Source organism: Oreochromis niloticus, linkage group LG12, assembly GCF_001858045.2.
Source record: "Oreochromis niloticus isolate F11D_XX linkage group LG12, O_niloticus_UMD_NMBU, whole genome shotgun sequence".
Taxonomy (NCBI): Eukaryota; Metazoa; Chordata; class Actinopteri; order Cichliformes; family Cichlidae; genus Oreochromis; species Oreochromis niloticus.
The window spans coordinates 1,259,356-1,274,122 of NC_031977.2; the positions used below are offsets into that span (position 1 = coordinate 1,259,356).

At 39.2% G+C, this 14,767-nt stretch overlaps 2 protein-coding genes across 8 annotated transcripts in view; both read left to right on the forward strand.

Annotated features, from left to right (window-relative positions):
• The first annotated feature begins 3,031 nt into the window (after window positions 1-3,031).
• fgf17 (fibroblast growth factor 17) lies at window positions 3,032-8,128 on the forward strand. Of its 3 annotated transcripts, XR_002063989.2 has the most exons (6): window positions 3,032-3,421; window positions 3,502-3,538; window positions 3,774-3,951; window positions 5,742-5,848; window positions 6,064-6,150; window positions 7,672-7,767. XR_002063989.2 is itself a non-coding variant. In XM_003455031.3 (5 exons), exons 1-5 carry the CDS (start codon window positions 3,390-3,392, stop codon window positions 7,960-7,962), a joined length of 645 nt encoding a protein of 214 aa, XP_003455079.1. In that variant the 5' UTR covers window positions 3,032-3,389; the 3' UTR covers window positions 7,963-8,128. The 3 variants fall into 3 exon arrangements, 2 of the variants coding, with proteins under 2 accessions (XP_003455079.1, XP_005472943.1); XM_003455031.3 differs by lacking the exon at window positions 6,064-6,150 and having other exon boundaries at window positions 7,672-8,128; XM_005472886.2 differs by lacking the exon at window positions 6,064-6,150 and having other exon boundaries at window positions 3,807-3,951; window positions 7,672-8,128.
• A 1,885-nt stretch (window positions 8,129-10,013) lies between these two features.
• The window catches only part of fkbp15b (FKBP prolyl isomerase family member 15b), a 30,342-nt gene continuing 25,588 nt past the window's right edge, over window positions 10,014-14,767 (forward strand). For 4 of the 5 annotated variants that reach the window (XM_019365928.2, XM_025896983.1, XM_019365929.2 and 1 more), the window contains exon 1: window positions 10,015-10,221. In XM_019365928.2, coding sequence (XP_019221473.1) covers window positions 10,172-10,221 — 50 coding nt within the window. In that variant the 5' untranslated portion in view covers window positions 10,015-10,171. Of the gene's footprint in view, window positions 10,222-14,767 lie in introns of all 5 variants that reach the window. The other variant, XM_019365930.1, reaches the window with a different exon arrangement.

Genomic DNA, 14,767 nt, shown 5'->3' on the forward strand with positions numbered 1-14,767 from the left:
TCTGCTGCTCTAGAGTGGAGATGTGCTTTACACCACTATATCCATGGATTTGCATGGATATAAGGCTTGGATGCAGCTGCTCCACCAGGGAAACCCATTCCATGAAGCTCTCTATGCACTGCTCTTGAGCTAATCTGAAGGCCACATGAGGTTGGGAGGTCTGTAGCGATTGACTATGCAGAAAGTTGGAGACCTTCTGCCTCAGCATCCACTGACCACATTAAGTGAATTTATTCAGCCTATCACTTCTTGTCTGAGTTTCTGTCATTACTAGTCGTTTTCACATAGTTACAGTACCATTAAAAGTTGACTGTGGAATATTTAGTAGCGAGCACATTTCATGACTAGACTTGTTCCCCAGGGGGCTCCTGAGAGTTACTCATTCTTTCACAAATGTGTGTAGAAGCAGTTTGCATCACTAGGTCTTTGATTTTATACAACTGTGGCCATGGAAATGATTGTAACTCCTGAATTCAGTGATTTACATGGGAAAGAGACTGCCTTTATTAATATAGTGTATCTGACCATGCTTTAGTTACATGCAGTTACAGCACTCCATAGGGAATGTAATAAGGGAACACAGTGGCCAATATGCAGTCTCACAACCACTGGCTATTCCTTTAATGTCTACTGGACATCTGCTAAATGGAAGATCAGTGCTTCAACCACTGAACCCCAAACTACTTTTTTTTAATGGGCTGAACTTCGGCAGCAAAGGAGGAGGTGACTCTGCTTAGCTGATATGAACATGATAGGTGTGACTCTGGGAGAAGAGAGAGCTATTAGTCTGAGAAGTCCAAATAAATTCTGTAAGGAAAGTCCAATTAGTGAGTGAAAGTGTGGTAGCTTACTTGGACTCCTGAGGGGGAGGTGACTGGTTTGCTTTTCCACAGGTGGAGAGAATGCTGCAGGCAGTTGGGTAAGATAGGTGAGTGCTCCAGGAAGAGCCTTCAGGTAAGGCAGACCAGCTTGAGTGATTTTGGTAACTTATCAGGAGTTAGTGCAGGCAGCAAGAGCCTGACTATCACACCATAAACACAGATAATCTGGGAGAGACTGGGTTCTGGAGTTGTTCCTTAAATAGAGATTGAGAATGAGAGCAGTTGAGAAGCAGTTGGTTAGACTGAAAATCCGGACTCCAGGCAGAAGGCAGATGAAATTCTGCTATGCTCCTGACTGACTCACAGAGAGTTAAAGACTGCAAAACAGCCACATACCAGGTAGAAAGAGTAAGAAAGCGCACAGAGTCCCCAAGTTGATGGCATCTGATTAGAACGGACCAAGAAACCTTAACATATGACTTACAACATGACACAAGTCTGAGTGCATGCAGTCACATTAAAGGACAAGTGTGTACAAGATTGTGATTCTACAGGAGTTTAGCTCAATGACATCCTTCTTGTCTGTCCCAATAGCAATCTCCAAAAGTTGAATCTGTTCATCTGGACGTAGCGTTTTGTGGGAGAAACGTTTCGTCACTCATCCAAGTGACGCTACGTCCAGATGAACAGATTCAACTTTTGGAGATTTACTTTCCTGGATGATTGAGAATGCATCAAGACGTCCCAATAGCAATATCACAAAATGTGAAAAAGTCACAGCTGGCACCACTTTAGATTTATCTCACTGACTTTGCTCTTTAAGTTCACATTTTACAGTTTAAAATGTCTCTAAAAACATGAATATGGAGTTGAATTTTAGATTAATGTTTTCAGTTAGTTTACAGAAGATTTCCCTTTTCGTCTATTTCAGAGCATAAAAACAAACAAACCCTGTGAACTGGATAAACCTTCTGTCTGCTGTGAGGCAACAGTGCTAACTAGCCAGTCGTAGTTCTAGCACTGACAGTAAAAATCTGATCTGTCTTCCACAGTGTGTATGCAGTCCCATACCACACAGGACCTGTCCTGTGTATCAAACTATTTATATAACTGCTGTATTTATTTTTTCAGAAAACTCATGTGCTGCCCATCTCACACTTGTAGCAAACATAGCAGAGCCGGTGACTGATGTTTATCTGCTGGGTTTCATCAATTTTGCACTGGTATTGTGTCCAGTCTCACTCCTGTTTTCACATTATAAAACTTGTTTAAAACTATGAAGGGTAAGAAAACAAAAGGTCGTTTATCTTGAACAGATTTAATGCATATCTGTTAGAGCTTTTACAAACTAGAGACGTTTTCAAACATTATCTCGGAACATAAAAAAAACTCAGGACAACATCCAAAATTGCCTTGCCTAGATTTCTTACACTGTTTTGGCTGGATTAAGAAAAGGCTTTTTCTGAATACCACTGTTAGCACGGCTCAGGAGCTTCTCTTGGGATGCTGATTGCTCATGTGAAGATAAAACACACCTTTTGTCTAAATGATTTGTTTTACATGAGCCCAGAGTGTGACCAGGTAACGTAAGATAACAAGCAAAAGTGTTGTGGGGGGTTGTTATAGTTTCTTTAACACCTCAAAACATTTCCCATAAATTGCTATTAGGCTTCTCATTTTCAAACACAGTGCTTTAGTAATTAATGTTGAAAAGTAGATTAAACCCTGTGACAGACTGGCGAACTGTCCCAGGGGTATCCCTCTGGAAGGACAAGTTAAACATAACTACAGCACAGATGTCATTTCTTAAACACAACACTGACAGCAGTATTCGCTTCAGTTTTTATTTATATAACACTAATTCACAGCAGCAGCGAATTGCAGGTGTAAATTGAAAAATAGATCATGTGGTTCATATTCTTAAAGAAATGAAGTGTAATCATCTGCAATAAACAGACTGACTGAACCTTTGTTCAGGGCAAACGTGTTTTTCATGTTAGCTTTAGTGTGTACTGAAACTGTGTGTGATGCAAATGTGCTGTGAAAATTGTATTTTGCATTTACAGTTTCAAGAAAACCTTAGAAAGTTTCGAGAAATCTCCCTTAGCAGTTCTGACAAACTGTAAATTATTGGTCCCGCTGCTGTCCCCACCCACAAGGTTTCAAGGAGGGACTTGAGCCTTTCACCATTTAACCAGTGAGTAGCCGGGTCCCAGTGACACAGAGGGCTTTTCAAAAGCTGGAATCAAACCAAGCAGGAGCGCAGCGAGCTGGGGATCCCCTCACGCTTCCATCCTAGTCATGTAAAGAGCAGCATTACAGCCTTTCTGCTTTATAATGGATGCGTGCGCTTTTGATGTTTCGAAGAATTTTTCACTACCCAATCAGGTGGATCAGTTTTCTGATAAATGTGACAGGAAATAACTGCTGCAGACTTTGTCGGTGTGGATGGACAGGTCAGGAGTGCATATGCGACACTGTGGGAACGCTTGGATTTATTTACCGCATCCTTCTGGGATTTACTGCCGAAAGAACTCTGCTCCTTGACCGGTTAAAATAAGGGAGAGAATGTATGGAATAAACCAACACTGTATTTACATGTAAGAGGGCCGCACACTCTGATTGTATGATAGCCACAAAAAATCACTTTATTGCTCATTCATTTTTGTTGCTCCTGCAGATCGTTTCATTTTTTCGTGCTGTGGTGCCAGGCTCAGGTAAGCCACTAAAACTTAAACCTCTTAACAATAAGGAATAGTTGAAAGAAGGAACAGTTAAGAGGCTACAATCCAAACGACATTTGAATATGAGAGCTGATGTTAGTTTGCCAAGGAATATTAATTTGTGAACAAATCTGACGTATTTTGGTGCTTCTAAAATTGGCTATCGTTTCTTTATCCCAGATTAGAAAGACAACATTATGTATTTTATTTTTCCCTTTGCATAAAAAAGGGGGAGAATCACCCGTCTCCTAATTTTAACCAGTATGTGAGGACGCAGGGCGCAGTGACGGACCAGCTCAGCCGAAGACAGGTCAGAGTTTACCAGCTCTACAGTCGCACTAGCGGGAAACACGTCCAGATTCACGGCAAAAGGGTCACCGCCACCGCCGAGGATGGAAATCTGTACGGTAAGAGCTAACAGATTACTTTAAGAATAACCAAGGATTACGATCACTAAGGCCTACCGTTAGATATTTAATGAGAAAGCATTTTCTTTCCAGCAGCCCATCCCTCGAAAAAATAATACAAAAACATTTACATGATATTTTCAACTGATTTTTTTTTTGTTCTTCTTCTTCTTCTTAATGTAAAGGTACCTTTTTGTGCAAACACGCAAAATATGAAGTACAGTTAACATTTGGGCAATTAGCATCAAAACCAAACCAGGGATTTTAAACGTGCCAGGATAAATATGTAATGATCATAAATTGGTTTATTACATTACTAATACTTTAATCTTTACATCATAATTTAATACATTTATATTAACAGACTCTCACCACCGGATTGTATTTTTATTTTGAGTAAAGCTGCCAGAATATGAACTTTTCTCTAAATGAATATTATGGCTAAATGTTCATCTAAAATAGTACTGATATTATTATTAGTTTTTCCTTAGGAAATAATAATAATACAAATAATAATAATAATAATAAATATGAATATAGTACATTTTGTGACTATGTAACCATACCTGTACAGAAACCTTGAAAAGAGCAATTGCACACTTATTTACAATATCTCAAATGTGTATTACATTCACAATATATTTCATATATAAAAATCATGGATATCATCAGTACCAGTATTAAGTAATTTTTACAAAATCCAATTGAAAAAGTTAAAAATTTTGAAATTTGTTCATTCCAGAGTTTCTATGTATTGTAATAGTTGCATTATCAAGAGGCACAAAATGATGCAAGCCACATGCTAAAAAAGGGACATTTTCCACAAAGTAGCTGAATATGTTAATAAAGTGTGATACTTTTTTTCTGTTAAAAGCTTTAAAATTTTGATCTTCCAAATAGGAGAAAATTCTATATTCAGTAGAAATTCAGTTGAAATTCACTGAGACATCAGCTGAACCGAAACCATACTCCTGTTCCACTGAGTCACAAATGACTTGGTGGAGGTTAAGAGGTTAAGGGTTTTGCATAGTTTGGCAGAACGCAGTACACTAGTCTGCAATCAGTGACAATGCCTTGTTAAAGACACTCTTCCGAGGAATTAGTGACAATCTGGAGTTTTGTGGTTCCCCACAGCGCAGCTATTTAGCCCCTGCTGGGCACTGATGTCCTCAGGCAAAGCCAGCAGTTTCACATCCAGCCTGCCCGTCCCTCCCACTTTGAGGTGTTTTCAGTTCTGTATGTTAATTCAGCCTCCCTGCTGTATCCATGAAACCATCGTCTGATGAATTTAGTGGCTGATTAGGACAAGCCCTTTGTTTCTGTAGTCCCAATACACAAGACTGTTGTAATGGCCATGATTAACTGCCGAATAATAAGTGAGAATGTATATTCAGCTAGTTCTTTAATGACCAGACATAACATTTGTTTAATCACTTGGTGTTTTGACTTTCAGCAGGCTGTTATCACTAAGGAGTTTCAGCTCAACAGTGTCCACAGAGCAAAGAAGTACAGATTCTTATACTAACAGCTTACACAATAACTCATCATCCATTATCCCTGTAGGTTTTATATCTGCAGTGAATAGCAGACAATAAATGCTGGTCATACATGGTACAACAGAAATCAGGGCTTCATATTTCAGCGTCACTGTCTGCTTTCAATAATACCTGATTCCCATAAAGACAGTTTGTACATGCCTTATTACACACACAAGACAAAAGTGAGTCTGTGGCTTTGTCCTAGGCTCCTTTTGTCTTTAGCCCCCTGACAGTCCTGTGTCTTTCCCGCAGCTCGCCTGTTTGTTGAGACAGACACCTTTGGCAGTCGAGTTAGGATAAGAGGTGCAGAAAGTGGGCGCTACCTCTGTATGAACCGGAAGGGGAAGCTTGTTGGAAAGGTATGTGTTGAGGATTGTGTGTTAACACAGTAGCAGAAACTACACCTATGCTGTCTTTAGTGAGCAAAGTAGGGGAAAAATGTGGTGAACCAAAAAGAAAGAAAGAAACAAAAAAGCAGTCAAACTGTATTATAGTAGACTGATATTTGTCAGTGAACTTTATCATCTAACCTGAACATCTACCAGGTCAACCCATCTACTAACTGTAACCCTAGGTTCCCAATGATCTGGTGGATGCTGGTGGATACTGAGAGGTTAAGGCAAAATGAACACCTTGAACATCTTGAAAATGAACACATCAGGTAGAACACATCAGTGCTATCATTGTTCTGTCTGTAGCATGTAAAGCTAGCATAACCATTTTCCCATAAGATGGACGAAAGATCTTACATATCTGGAAAAACACTTATGAGAAAACTTTTCCTCAGAGGAAATACAGACTTTATTTTAACAGAGTGCATATCCACTAAAACACACACTGTAGCTCAGATGCTAAAGCTCCAGTCCATTGTTACTGAATTCTCATACCTTGTCAGTCACTCCAGGACATGATGTAGTCCTGGAAAAAAGGGATCCTCTCAGGACTGAGTGATATCACTCAGTCCTATTGGCCACGGTTGACAATGACTGGGGGAAGTACCCTCCCATCATGCACACCCTGTGTGTTTGGTCATAAGTCAACTCTCCACTTCCTTCACGGAAATGGAAAAGATGGATTCACATATCTGGCTGACATGACAAGTCATAAATCTCGTTCTCATCACGATTCAGAGGTGTTGAAATTGTGGCTGCTGTGATATCTGTACAGAGATAAGAAGTTCACTGAGACAGTCTGTAGGTAAAGATGAAAAGAACAGTTCTTTTCAATACTTCTGTGTACAAAGTCACAACAAACTTGAATGTAACCATCACACATTTTCTGCTACATTTTTCTAGTATTGCAGATTGTACCTGTTATCAGCATATCAGAAGACGACAACAAATGATTAAATCACATTAGTTTCCTTTGATCATTGTGGAAAGGGGTGATTAAATTTTTAATTTGATACCTATCAACTGTTTTAATATAAACTAAAATCAGAAGCTTAGCACAGCATAAAGACAGCTAGCACATCTCTGTACAAAGGTAACAATATATGCCAGCATTTAACCATGTGAGGCTTACGTCATTGTCAGTGAAGACCACAACTTTAACCCTAACTCTAATCGTAGGCAATGACAATGTGAACTTTCTGGTTTTCCATTTTTCTTCCAAATCTTGGCAATAAGGAAACAAAGAGAACAATAATTTCAACTGAAATACATGAAAGAATATTTACATTTTCACCCCGAAAAAGTCTCATTTCAATTTCTCAATATTATCCCATACTTGACTGACAAATTGTGGTTAACACTAATGATGACCACACTGCAACTGTGAGGTAAGTCGTAAAGGCTATCAGTTCCAACCCTAACCCCAACCTTAGGCAATCTGAATAAGTTTTGTTTTTGCAGTTAGTGAAGAAAGAAAATCATAATTCTATCTGACACACATCAGAAGCTATTTGCATAAGTAAGTCAGCAGAAGCTCACTGTTGAGTAAACTGAAACAAGCAGGGTTGTTTTATTGCTTGTTCCCTCAGCATCTCATTTATATCAGGTTGAATTTGGTTTTCTCTTTCAAATGTTAAAGTCTTATTTTAAGGCGTTTGAATTGACAATCGTTTTTGGCATAGTATAAAGTAATTTATCCCGTGACTTCCAGCAATAATTTAATATGTAGATGAATCAGAACATTTCTTATCCAGGTGTAACATAAGAAACCTTTCTGTCTTCTCCCACAGCCAAATGGCCGGAGCAAAGATTGTATCTTCACTGAGATTGTACTGGAGAACAATTACACAGCCTTCCAGAATGCCAAGTATGAGGGCTGGTATGTGGCTTTCACTCGGAAAGGGAGGCCCATCAAAGCCTCCAGAACGAGGGAGAATCAGAGAGAGGTCCATTTCATCAAGAGGCTGCACACAGGATTACCTCCCTTCCCCAACACGGACCAAAGTAAACCATTTGAGTTCATCAGATTTCCGTCCACACGTAGAGCGAAGCGGAACAGGAAATCACCTAGCTCTTCCTAGGCACAGCAAAAAGTGATGGACTGATGACAGCTGTGACATGGGAAGAAACAGATGCAATTTTATTTTTGTATATTTTTTGACAAGTGAAAAATGCCTTAGATGCCATAATATTGCTGTAAAATGATCATGTGTAAATACTAAGAGAGAGTAAAGCAAGTGGATTGTATTTAATTGTCTACTGCGTCAGTGCAAGTGTTGAGGGATGAAGTGAATGCATAGGGTGGGTAGCAAGAAATCAGAGGAAGCCTTAGAAACATCCCACAACACCATTAGATACTACACTTTCACATGCAAATCAATTATAAAATACATTTAGTTGTGCTTCAAAGAATGTTTTTCTTTATATTCCAGTAGGTCGACACAATACTACCATCCATACCACAAGGAAACATTTTTAAAGCAGCAGGGAACAAACAAAGAGCTCCAATAAGGCCATATTGGAGACAGCTGGACAGTTAGATTTAAAACAAGTTTGAATTTTTTGGTAGAAACATGCTGGCTGGATTCAGTTAAATGACTAATTGGATGAAGTGAGGCGATTGCAACTAAATGGTGACCAGCTACAGCTACAGCTACAGCTATCAGAAGGATGAGTTATAAAAAACAAAAGGGGGGTTGCCACTTCAATTAAAAAAGGAAGAATGGAGAAATATATTTCAATTTGATGTAAAATCTACTTTTTCCTAATAAAATGACGTTAAATGTTTAGGTGTATTGCACAATCACTGTCTAGATATTTGCTCTGACGTTGTAATGGGATCAATGACATACCATTTCCACATTTTCTCTTAGCCTAGTGGCAAAGTAGGTTCATGTACCAACATGCATGAACTAAAGGGAATGTTTTGGATTTTAGGAAACTACTCAACCTCAGGGGAATGCTAAAGGTGAAATCTGTACAGTATCAGTGTTAGCGAGATTTGTTCTGTGTACACCGTGAACATCCATCCATTCTCTTCCACTTATCCTTTTCAGGGTCCCGGGGGGCCTGGAGCCTATCCCAGCTAGGGATAGGGCAAGAGACGGGGTACACCCTGGACAGGTTACCAACCTGACGCACAGACAAACAGACACACCAGGAACATCTCATCATAAAAATAAATTATTTGAGATAACTCAGTCTGCATTTAACAGTTTACGAGTCTATGCTTGCAAGTGGTCCACTTATACTTTCACAGAAAGGAGTGTTGTTAGTGTCTGCAAATACATTTACATACAAACAGCAGTGCTCATATCACATTAAACTGTGTTGCTGTCGGTCAGGACTGACCTATGCTGTTTGGACTTGAGCCAGACAATGTAGCTCTTTTAATGAACTTGGCAAAGAAGGAAGGTTTGAGTCTTACTCAGTATTAACACTGATAGAGGGAAATGTGGTTGCATTTATGTGAATATAATGAGATCTATTTTTAAAACAATGGTAGGAAAACACTTAAAAAAAAAAACAAGATGGAGGAAGCACACCAGTAGTTAATATTTACATTTAAATCAGATGTGTGGCATCACAATGTTTTTCACAGTCTATTTATAGAAATAATTTTATAACATTAAAATTATTTCATTAAATATTGATAAACCAGATGTGAATATGTATGTATAATATCTTCACCTCATTAAAAAAAGAATATATAGATATAATATATGAAACATACTACATATATAATAACCACCAAGCAATAACAATGATATGTAATAATTAGTGCTCCCGAAAGTACAGCAGCAGTCATTTCAGCCACATATATTGGGATGATAGCACTCTCACTGATTTTGAATTTCACATTTGTCTTTTTAAAAAATCAGGAATAACAATGGAAGCTCAGCATAATTGAATGTATTTTACTACTTTTATTTTATCTTTTAAATTATTCTCTGCTCTTTTTCTTCTTTTTCTTGTAAGGTCGAAGGTCAGAGTTGACTAAAGGACCGCATCCCCTGACAATGTGCATGCTTGATGACTGAGCAACCCTCAACTCCTGATGACCTTGTGCCATTTGCCTACCTCACCGGTCCTGCCTGTGTTTGAGGGATTATATATGGTCTTTGGCCCCCTCTAGTGGTAGTTGCGGTCAATTGAACTCGGATCAGGTGGAAAGTCAGCTGACTTTTGCACAAGCAGGAAGGGGAAGTCGCAGACTAGTCATGTCAAACAGTTAATATATTTTTGTGCGTTTCTTTTATTTAATAGACGAAGGCTTCAAACTTTTACAGAATGTTCGTTGGGGACGATGAGGACGGAGACTTCTTGTCTCCCACAGGAGGGTAAGTTGGTTTTGTACTCCGAGCTAATGCTCTTTAGGCTGTAAGCTAACTAGCTCGCCAGGATTTAGCCAATGTTCTAGCCGTTGACCCAGCTTTCATTTTAATCTTTGTATTACTGTTGATTGATGGTAGTCCACCCAAAAAAACAACAACAAAAATCTAAAGTGCAGGCTGATAATTTTAAGCACCTTTCTAACATGTAGTGCATATTTCAGTTATGGTTTTAATTTCCTTTGTTACATGTTTTACCGGAATATCAAGAGAATCATGTAGAAGTGATGTGAAGTTTTGTCAAAGCAGCATATCTGTGCCGAATTTCAAAGTGACCTCGTCTAAACAATGAGGAGAATAAAACGGCATTTAAGTTAAGTTCAGGACTATTAATACAGTGTAAGGTCAACAAATATGAGCGGGTTTGAATCGTTTTCGTCATGCAAAATGTGACCTCTTATAGGTTTACGAGGCATTATGATTGCTTATATTACACACTCCGGTGTTGGTACTGCCTGCTCACATGATTCTGTGACTCATTTTCCAAGTAGCATTGATAAATGAAGCTTTTCATCAAATTTAATTTTTCGTTCATGTTTATCTGTCGCCCGCAATAAAAGCATAAAAGAAGCAGATGGTTTTATCAGGCAAAAACCTGCAAAACTTCGGGGCTTTTTGCTTTTTAAACACACGCATCTTGAACATGGGCTAGCGCGATGACGTTTACCCCTTTTCACAGTAAACGTCGTCGCGTTCAGTAGGACGCTATTGCAAATTAAAGAGTTTCATTATTTCCATTTAGTGAAAAAAAAATCTTTATTAACTGATTTTATGGACAGGTCACTATGCGTGAAAATTAGTTGGTGCATGATGTTTTTTCCTGTGTGTCAGGTATTTGGAGTGAATTGGCCACAGACTTTCCTGTTTAAAAATGTGTGTGTGAGGAGAGAGGCTTTGCACACAGGGTGAATGAGAACAACAAGATCTGATATCGGGATGTTTTCTTTTAAGAAGAAATGAAAGCCAAGTAAATTGTGAGATACTGGACTACGTAATTTGAGCTTCAAAGTGTTTTTGAAAAACATTTATCCCATCGTGCTACATTCTGACTATTAACATCTAACTGGTAAATGAAAATAAATGTATTTACTATGGAAGTGTACAGGTAACATTTGCATATAAAGAGGTTACTTCTAAAAACTAAAGCCACACAAACGGCATGATATGGGACTTCTAAAACTGTGACACACAGTTTAAAAAATAATAAAATGAATACAATGAGAACATTTCAGGCTGATTCACAGTGATACAGACATTTTGAGGGCCATACTATATTTAACTGTGGTATACAATTATGTGAAAAAGAGTTCACATGACTCTATAGAGTTTACTGCTTCCATAGGAATTAAGACGGTAAAGGTAAACGGTCATTGATAAGAATGGGGAAGTATGTCTGTAGACCAAGTTTTGGACGTTTACCGATCAGACGTATTCAGGTGTGTGTTTTAAAACACTACCAACGAAAAATAAAAACCAATGTTTTAAGAGCACTATAGAGTCTGTACTGAGGAATACATTTTGTAATCCCAGGTGTTAATGCAAACTGTGTGTCGCGTTGTCATGGGAATGTGCGTGTATTCATTTAACGATTCACAAAATGTGTAAACGTATTTATACTTGATTTTGACTTAGCTTCTTAGTCTGTTTTACACTACTGGAAATGCAGTTAGAGCATAGGACACATGCCACAAATACCCATTCAGTCAGTAAGAGCAGTTTCTACGGAGCCCCGCAGGGGACATGGGAGAAAAAAAATTACGATGAACTTTTGCGAGATCTCGCAAAACTAACTCGATCTCGCAAAACTCGCAAAAATTGAATTCCAACAATGGCGGCAGCTACTTAGTTGTAATATTACTCTTTCTGGGTCACAAAATAAACTTTTAAGATATTTTGACGCGTGAATGTAGCTGTGTAAACGTCAAATATCTGCTCGGTTTACAAGACATCACATATTTGCAAAAGTGCTCCGACGTTTTCGGAGATCTGACACCCACCATCTCGAAGCTGACGGGAGGTCGAGACCTACTACAGCCGGGAGGAACACCGCTCTCCCGGCACATCGTGCCTCGACCTCCCGGTCGGCTTCGAGCTGGCGGCCTCCGAAGAATGCGGCTAAAACTTTTGCGAGATCCCGAGTTTGTTTTGCGAGATCTCGCAAAAGTCCGTCTTAATTTTTTTTTCTCCCATGTCCCCTGCGGGGCTCCGTAGTTTCACATTGATATGCCAAAAAACGAAATCAATTTCACTTCACCTTTACTACGCTATGGGACGTTATGATTTTATGTGTATAACTGTTTAACTGTATCCACTAAGTTTCAGAACTCTAATGTGCAGCACTATAAAGAGCACTCTCAGCAATGAAACCGTTAACCTGTTTTAAATTGTGTATTTTACCACTGCATACCAAATCACTAGATTAACAATTTTCTGAAGTATTAATCTCATTTCTTTCTTTCTTGCAACAGTGATGTATTTTATTGTTACTTTTTTATGTTCTCTCTAAATTTCTAAAAACCATGAACTCATCATCTGATAATATCTCTAACTGGACCAGGTGACACTCATAGAGCATCTGGGATATTTATTCTAGAGTCAAAGGCCATCTATCGAGGGCTAAAGGTTGGCTGAAACAGTCATGTAACAGGACAATGATGCCAAGCACACTATCAAACCTATGAATGAATTTATTCATTTATTCATTCTTTTATTTATTTTTTACATTTTTCAGACAAAGCCCAGACCTTAGAATGTGGTAGCTTAAAGGAGCTGTGTGTAAATTCAAACCTTTGCATATCAATTAAAACATTTAATTTGACACTATTTTCAAAATGCAGTGTTTTGCAGCTTGCTTAGTGTCCTTGGAAAAGTAGTTCCAGAATCTTGAATTATTCCTTCTTCTTTAAAGAAAAAAAGGATCTGTGTGTTGAAAGACCCAAACTTCGTGCACTTTTGTCATGGGACAGACTCACTGAGTATTAGGAAAGCTTACAGCTGGCTTTTTAATCTTTGCCACTTTTCCCATGCCTCCTCCCTCTGCATGAGTTCTGTGTGACTGTAGTGCAGTGTGTGTGAGCGGTTGGAATCAGTGGCAAGCGTGGAGGAGGGACAAGTGTTATGGAATCTAATTCCTCTCACATGCTGCTTGTTAGAGTAGACTGGAGTTGAAGGCTTCTGCCACAGCCCATCTCTTCCCTCCAAAGACCCGTGCAGCACTAAAGCAAGAGCACTGCGCTTTTCTTCTTTTTCTGCTATGCTGTCGAATTTGTCACACAGGTGTGATAGCACTGGGGGTTGAGTGGTCAGCATAGGTAGCGAGACGAGCATTGGAACAAGCATTAAAAGGATTTTAACTCACACATGCAAACTGGCTGCCCCTCCTCAGCCCAGTTCCTTACCGTCGGAAATGAATGCGTTAAGGCTTTCAACATGTCTGTTCTGGGAGATGCCAGTGATTACCAGTGGAAGGAGTTCCAGGGGTCAGTACCAGACTGCCACCATTAGTCAGTGACTAAAAATTACTTGGCAAGTAATTGGATAACGAACTAATCATTTCAGCCATTTGCTTAAAAAATCTGTGATTAGAGAAAGAATCTTGATGTCATGTGAAAGATATGACAGGCAGTTTACTTACTGTCCCACTTCATAATTTACCTATTATGACCGTGGACAAAATGGTATATTTGAATAAAAATCATTAGCTGGTAATGGTTAAAATGGTTAAAATAATGACATCTCGATGGGAGCTCTATGATGTGTGGTTTTATGAGACTTTCTTGTTTACACGTGTGTGATGATGCAGTGCAAAGATGCTGGAATAAAGGCACAGATAGAGATAAATAACTGGTTACTGTATATGCAGTTTATACATGGAAACTTGACTATAAAATAAAATGTTGGCGCTGTTACCGCCGTCTGGCGGGCACTGCCTGTGTTCACCAGTGTTCTGATGATCACAGGGCTCACTGTTGCCTTCACCTTCCACATCTTCTCTAGCTCTTCTCTAGCTCTTGGTATTCCTCAAGCTTTTGTGTTCCTTGCTATTACTTGCTGTTGCTATATCTGTTACTACAGGTTTCTTCCTCTTCTTGCCCACCACTACTAAATCTGTTTGGTTAGCTGCCACCAATTTGTCTGCCAGTATCTGGAAGTCCTGGAAGTCTTGGCCTGGTCATTCTCAACCACAACCACCATTTCAGCCTGCACCTGGGCTCGTGCTTAGTGTTGTAGACCCAGCCTCTGTCAGTCTTGTGCATATTCCTGTGCTGCCAGGATTAGTGCCTCTTTGCTGTATTTTAGTCCAGCTTTGTCCAGCCATCTGTAGGATCAGTTGTGTCATCTTTCTGATATGCTCGCGGATCTTTGTTTCATCCTGAACAGTGATTCTGGCACTCACTAGTCCTAAGCCTCCTTCAATAAACTTAACGTAAAGTGTGAGAGTGCTGGAATTTTGTGGTGAAACCTCCCATGCATGCTAGGGAACTTTCTTGCCCTG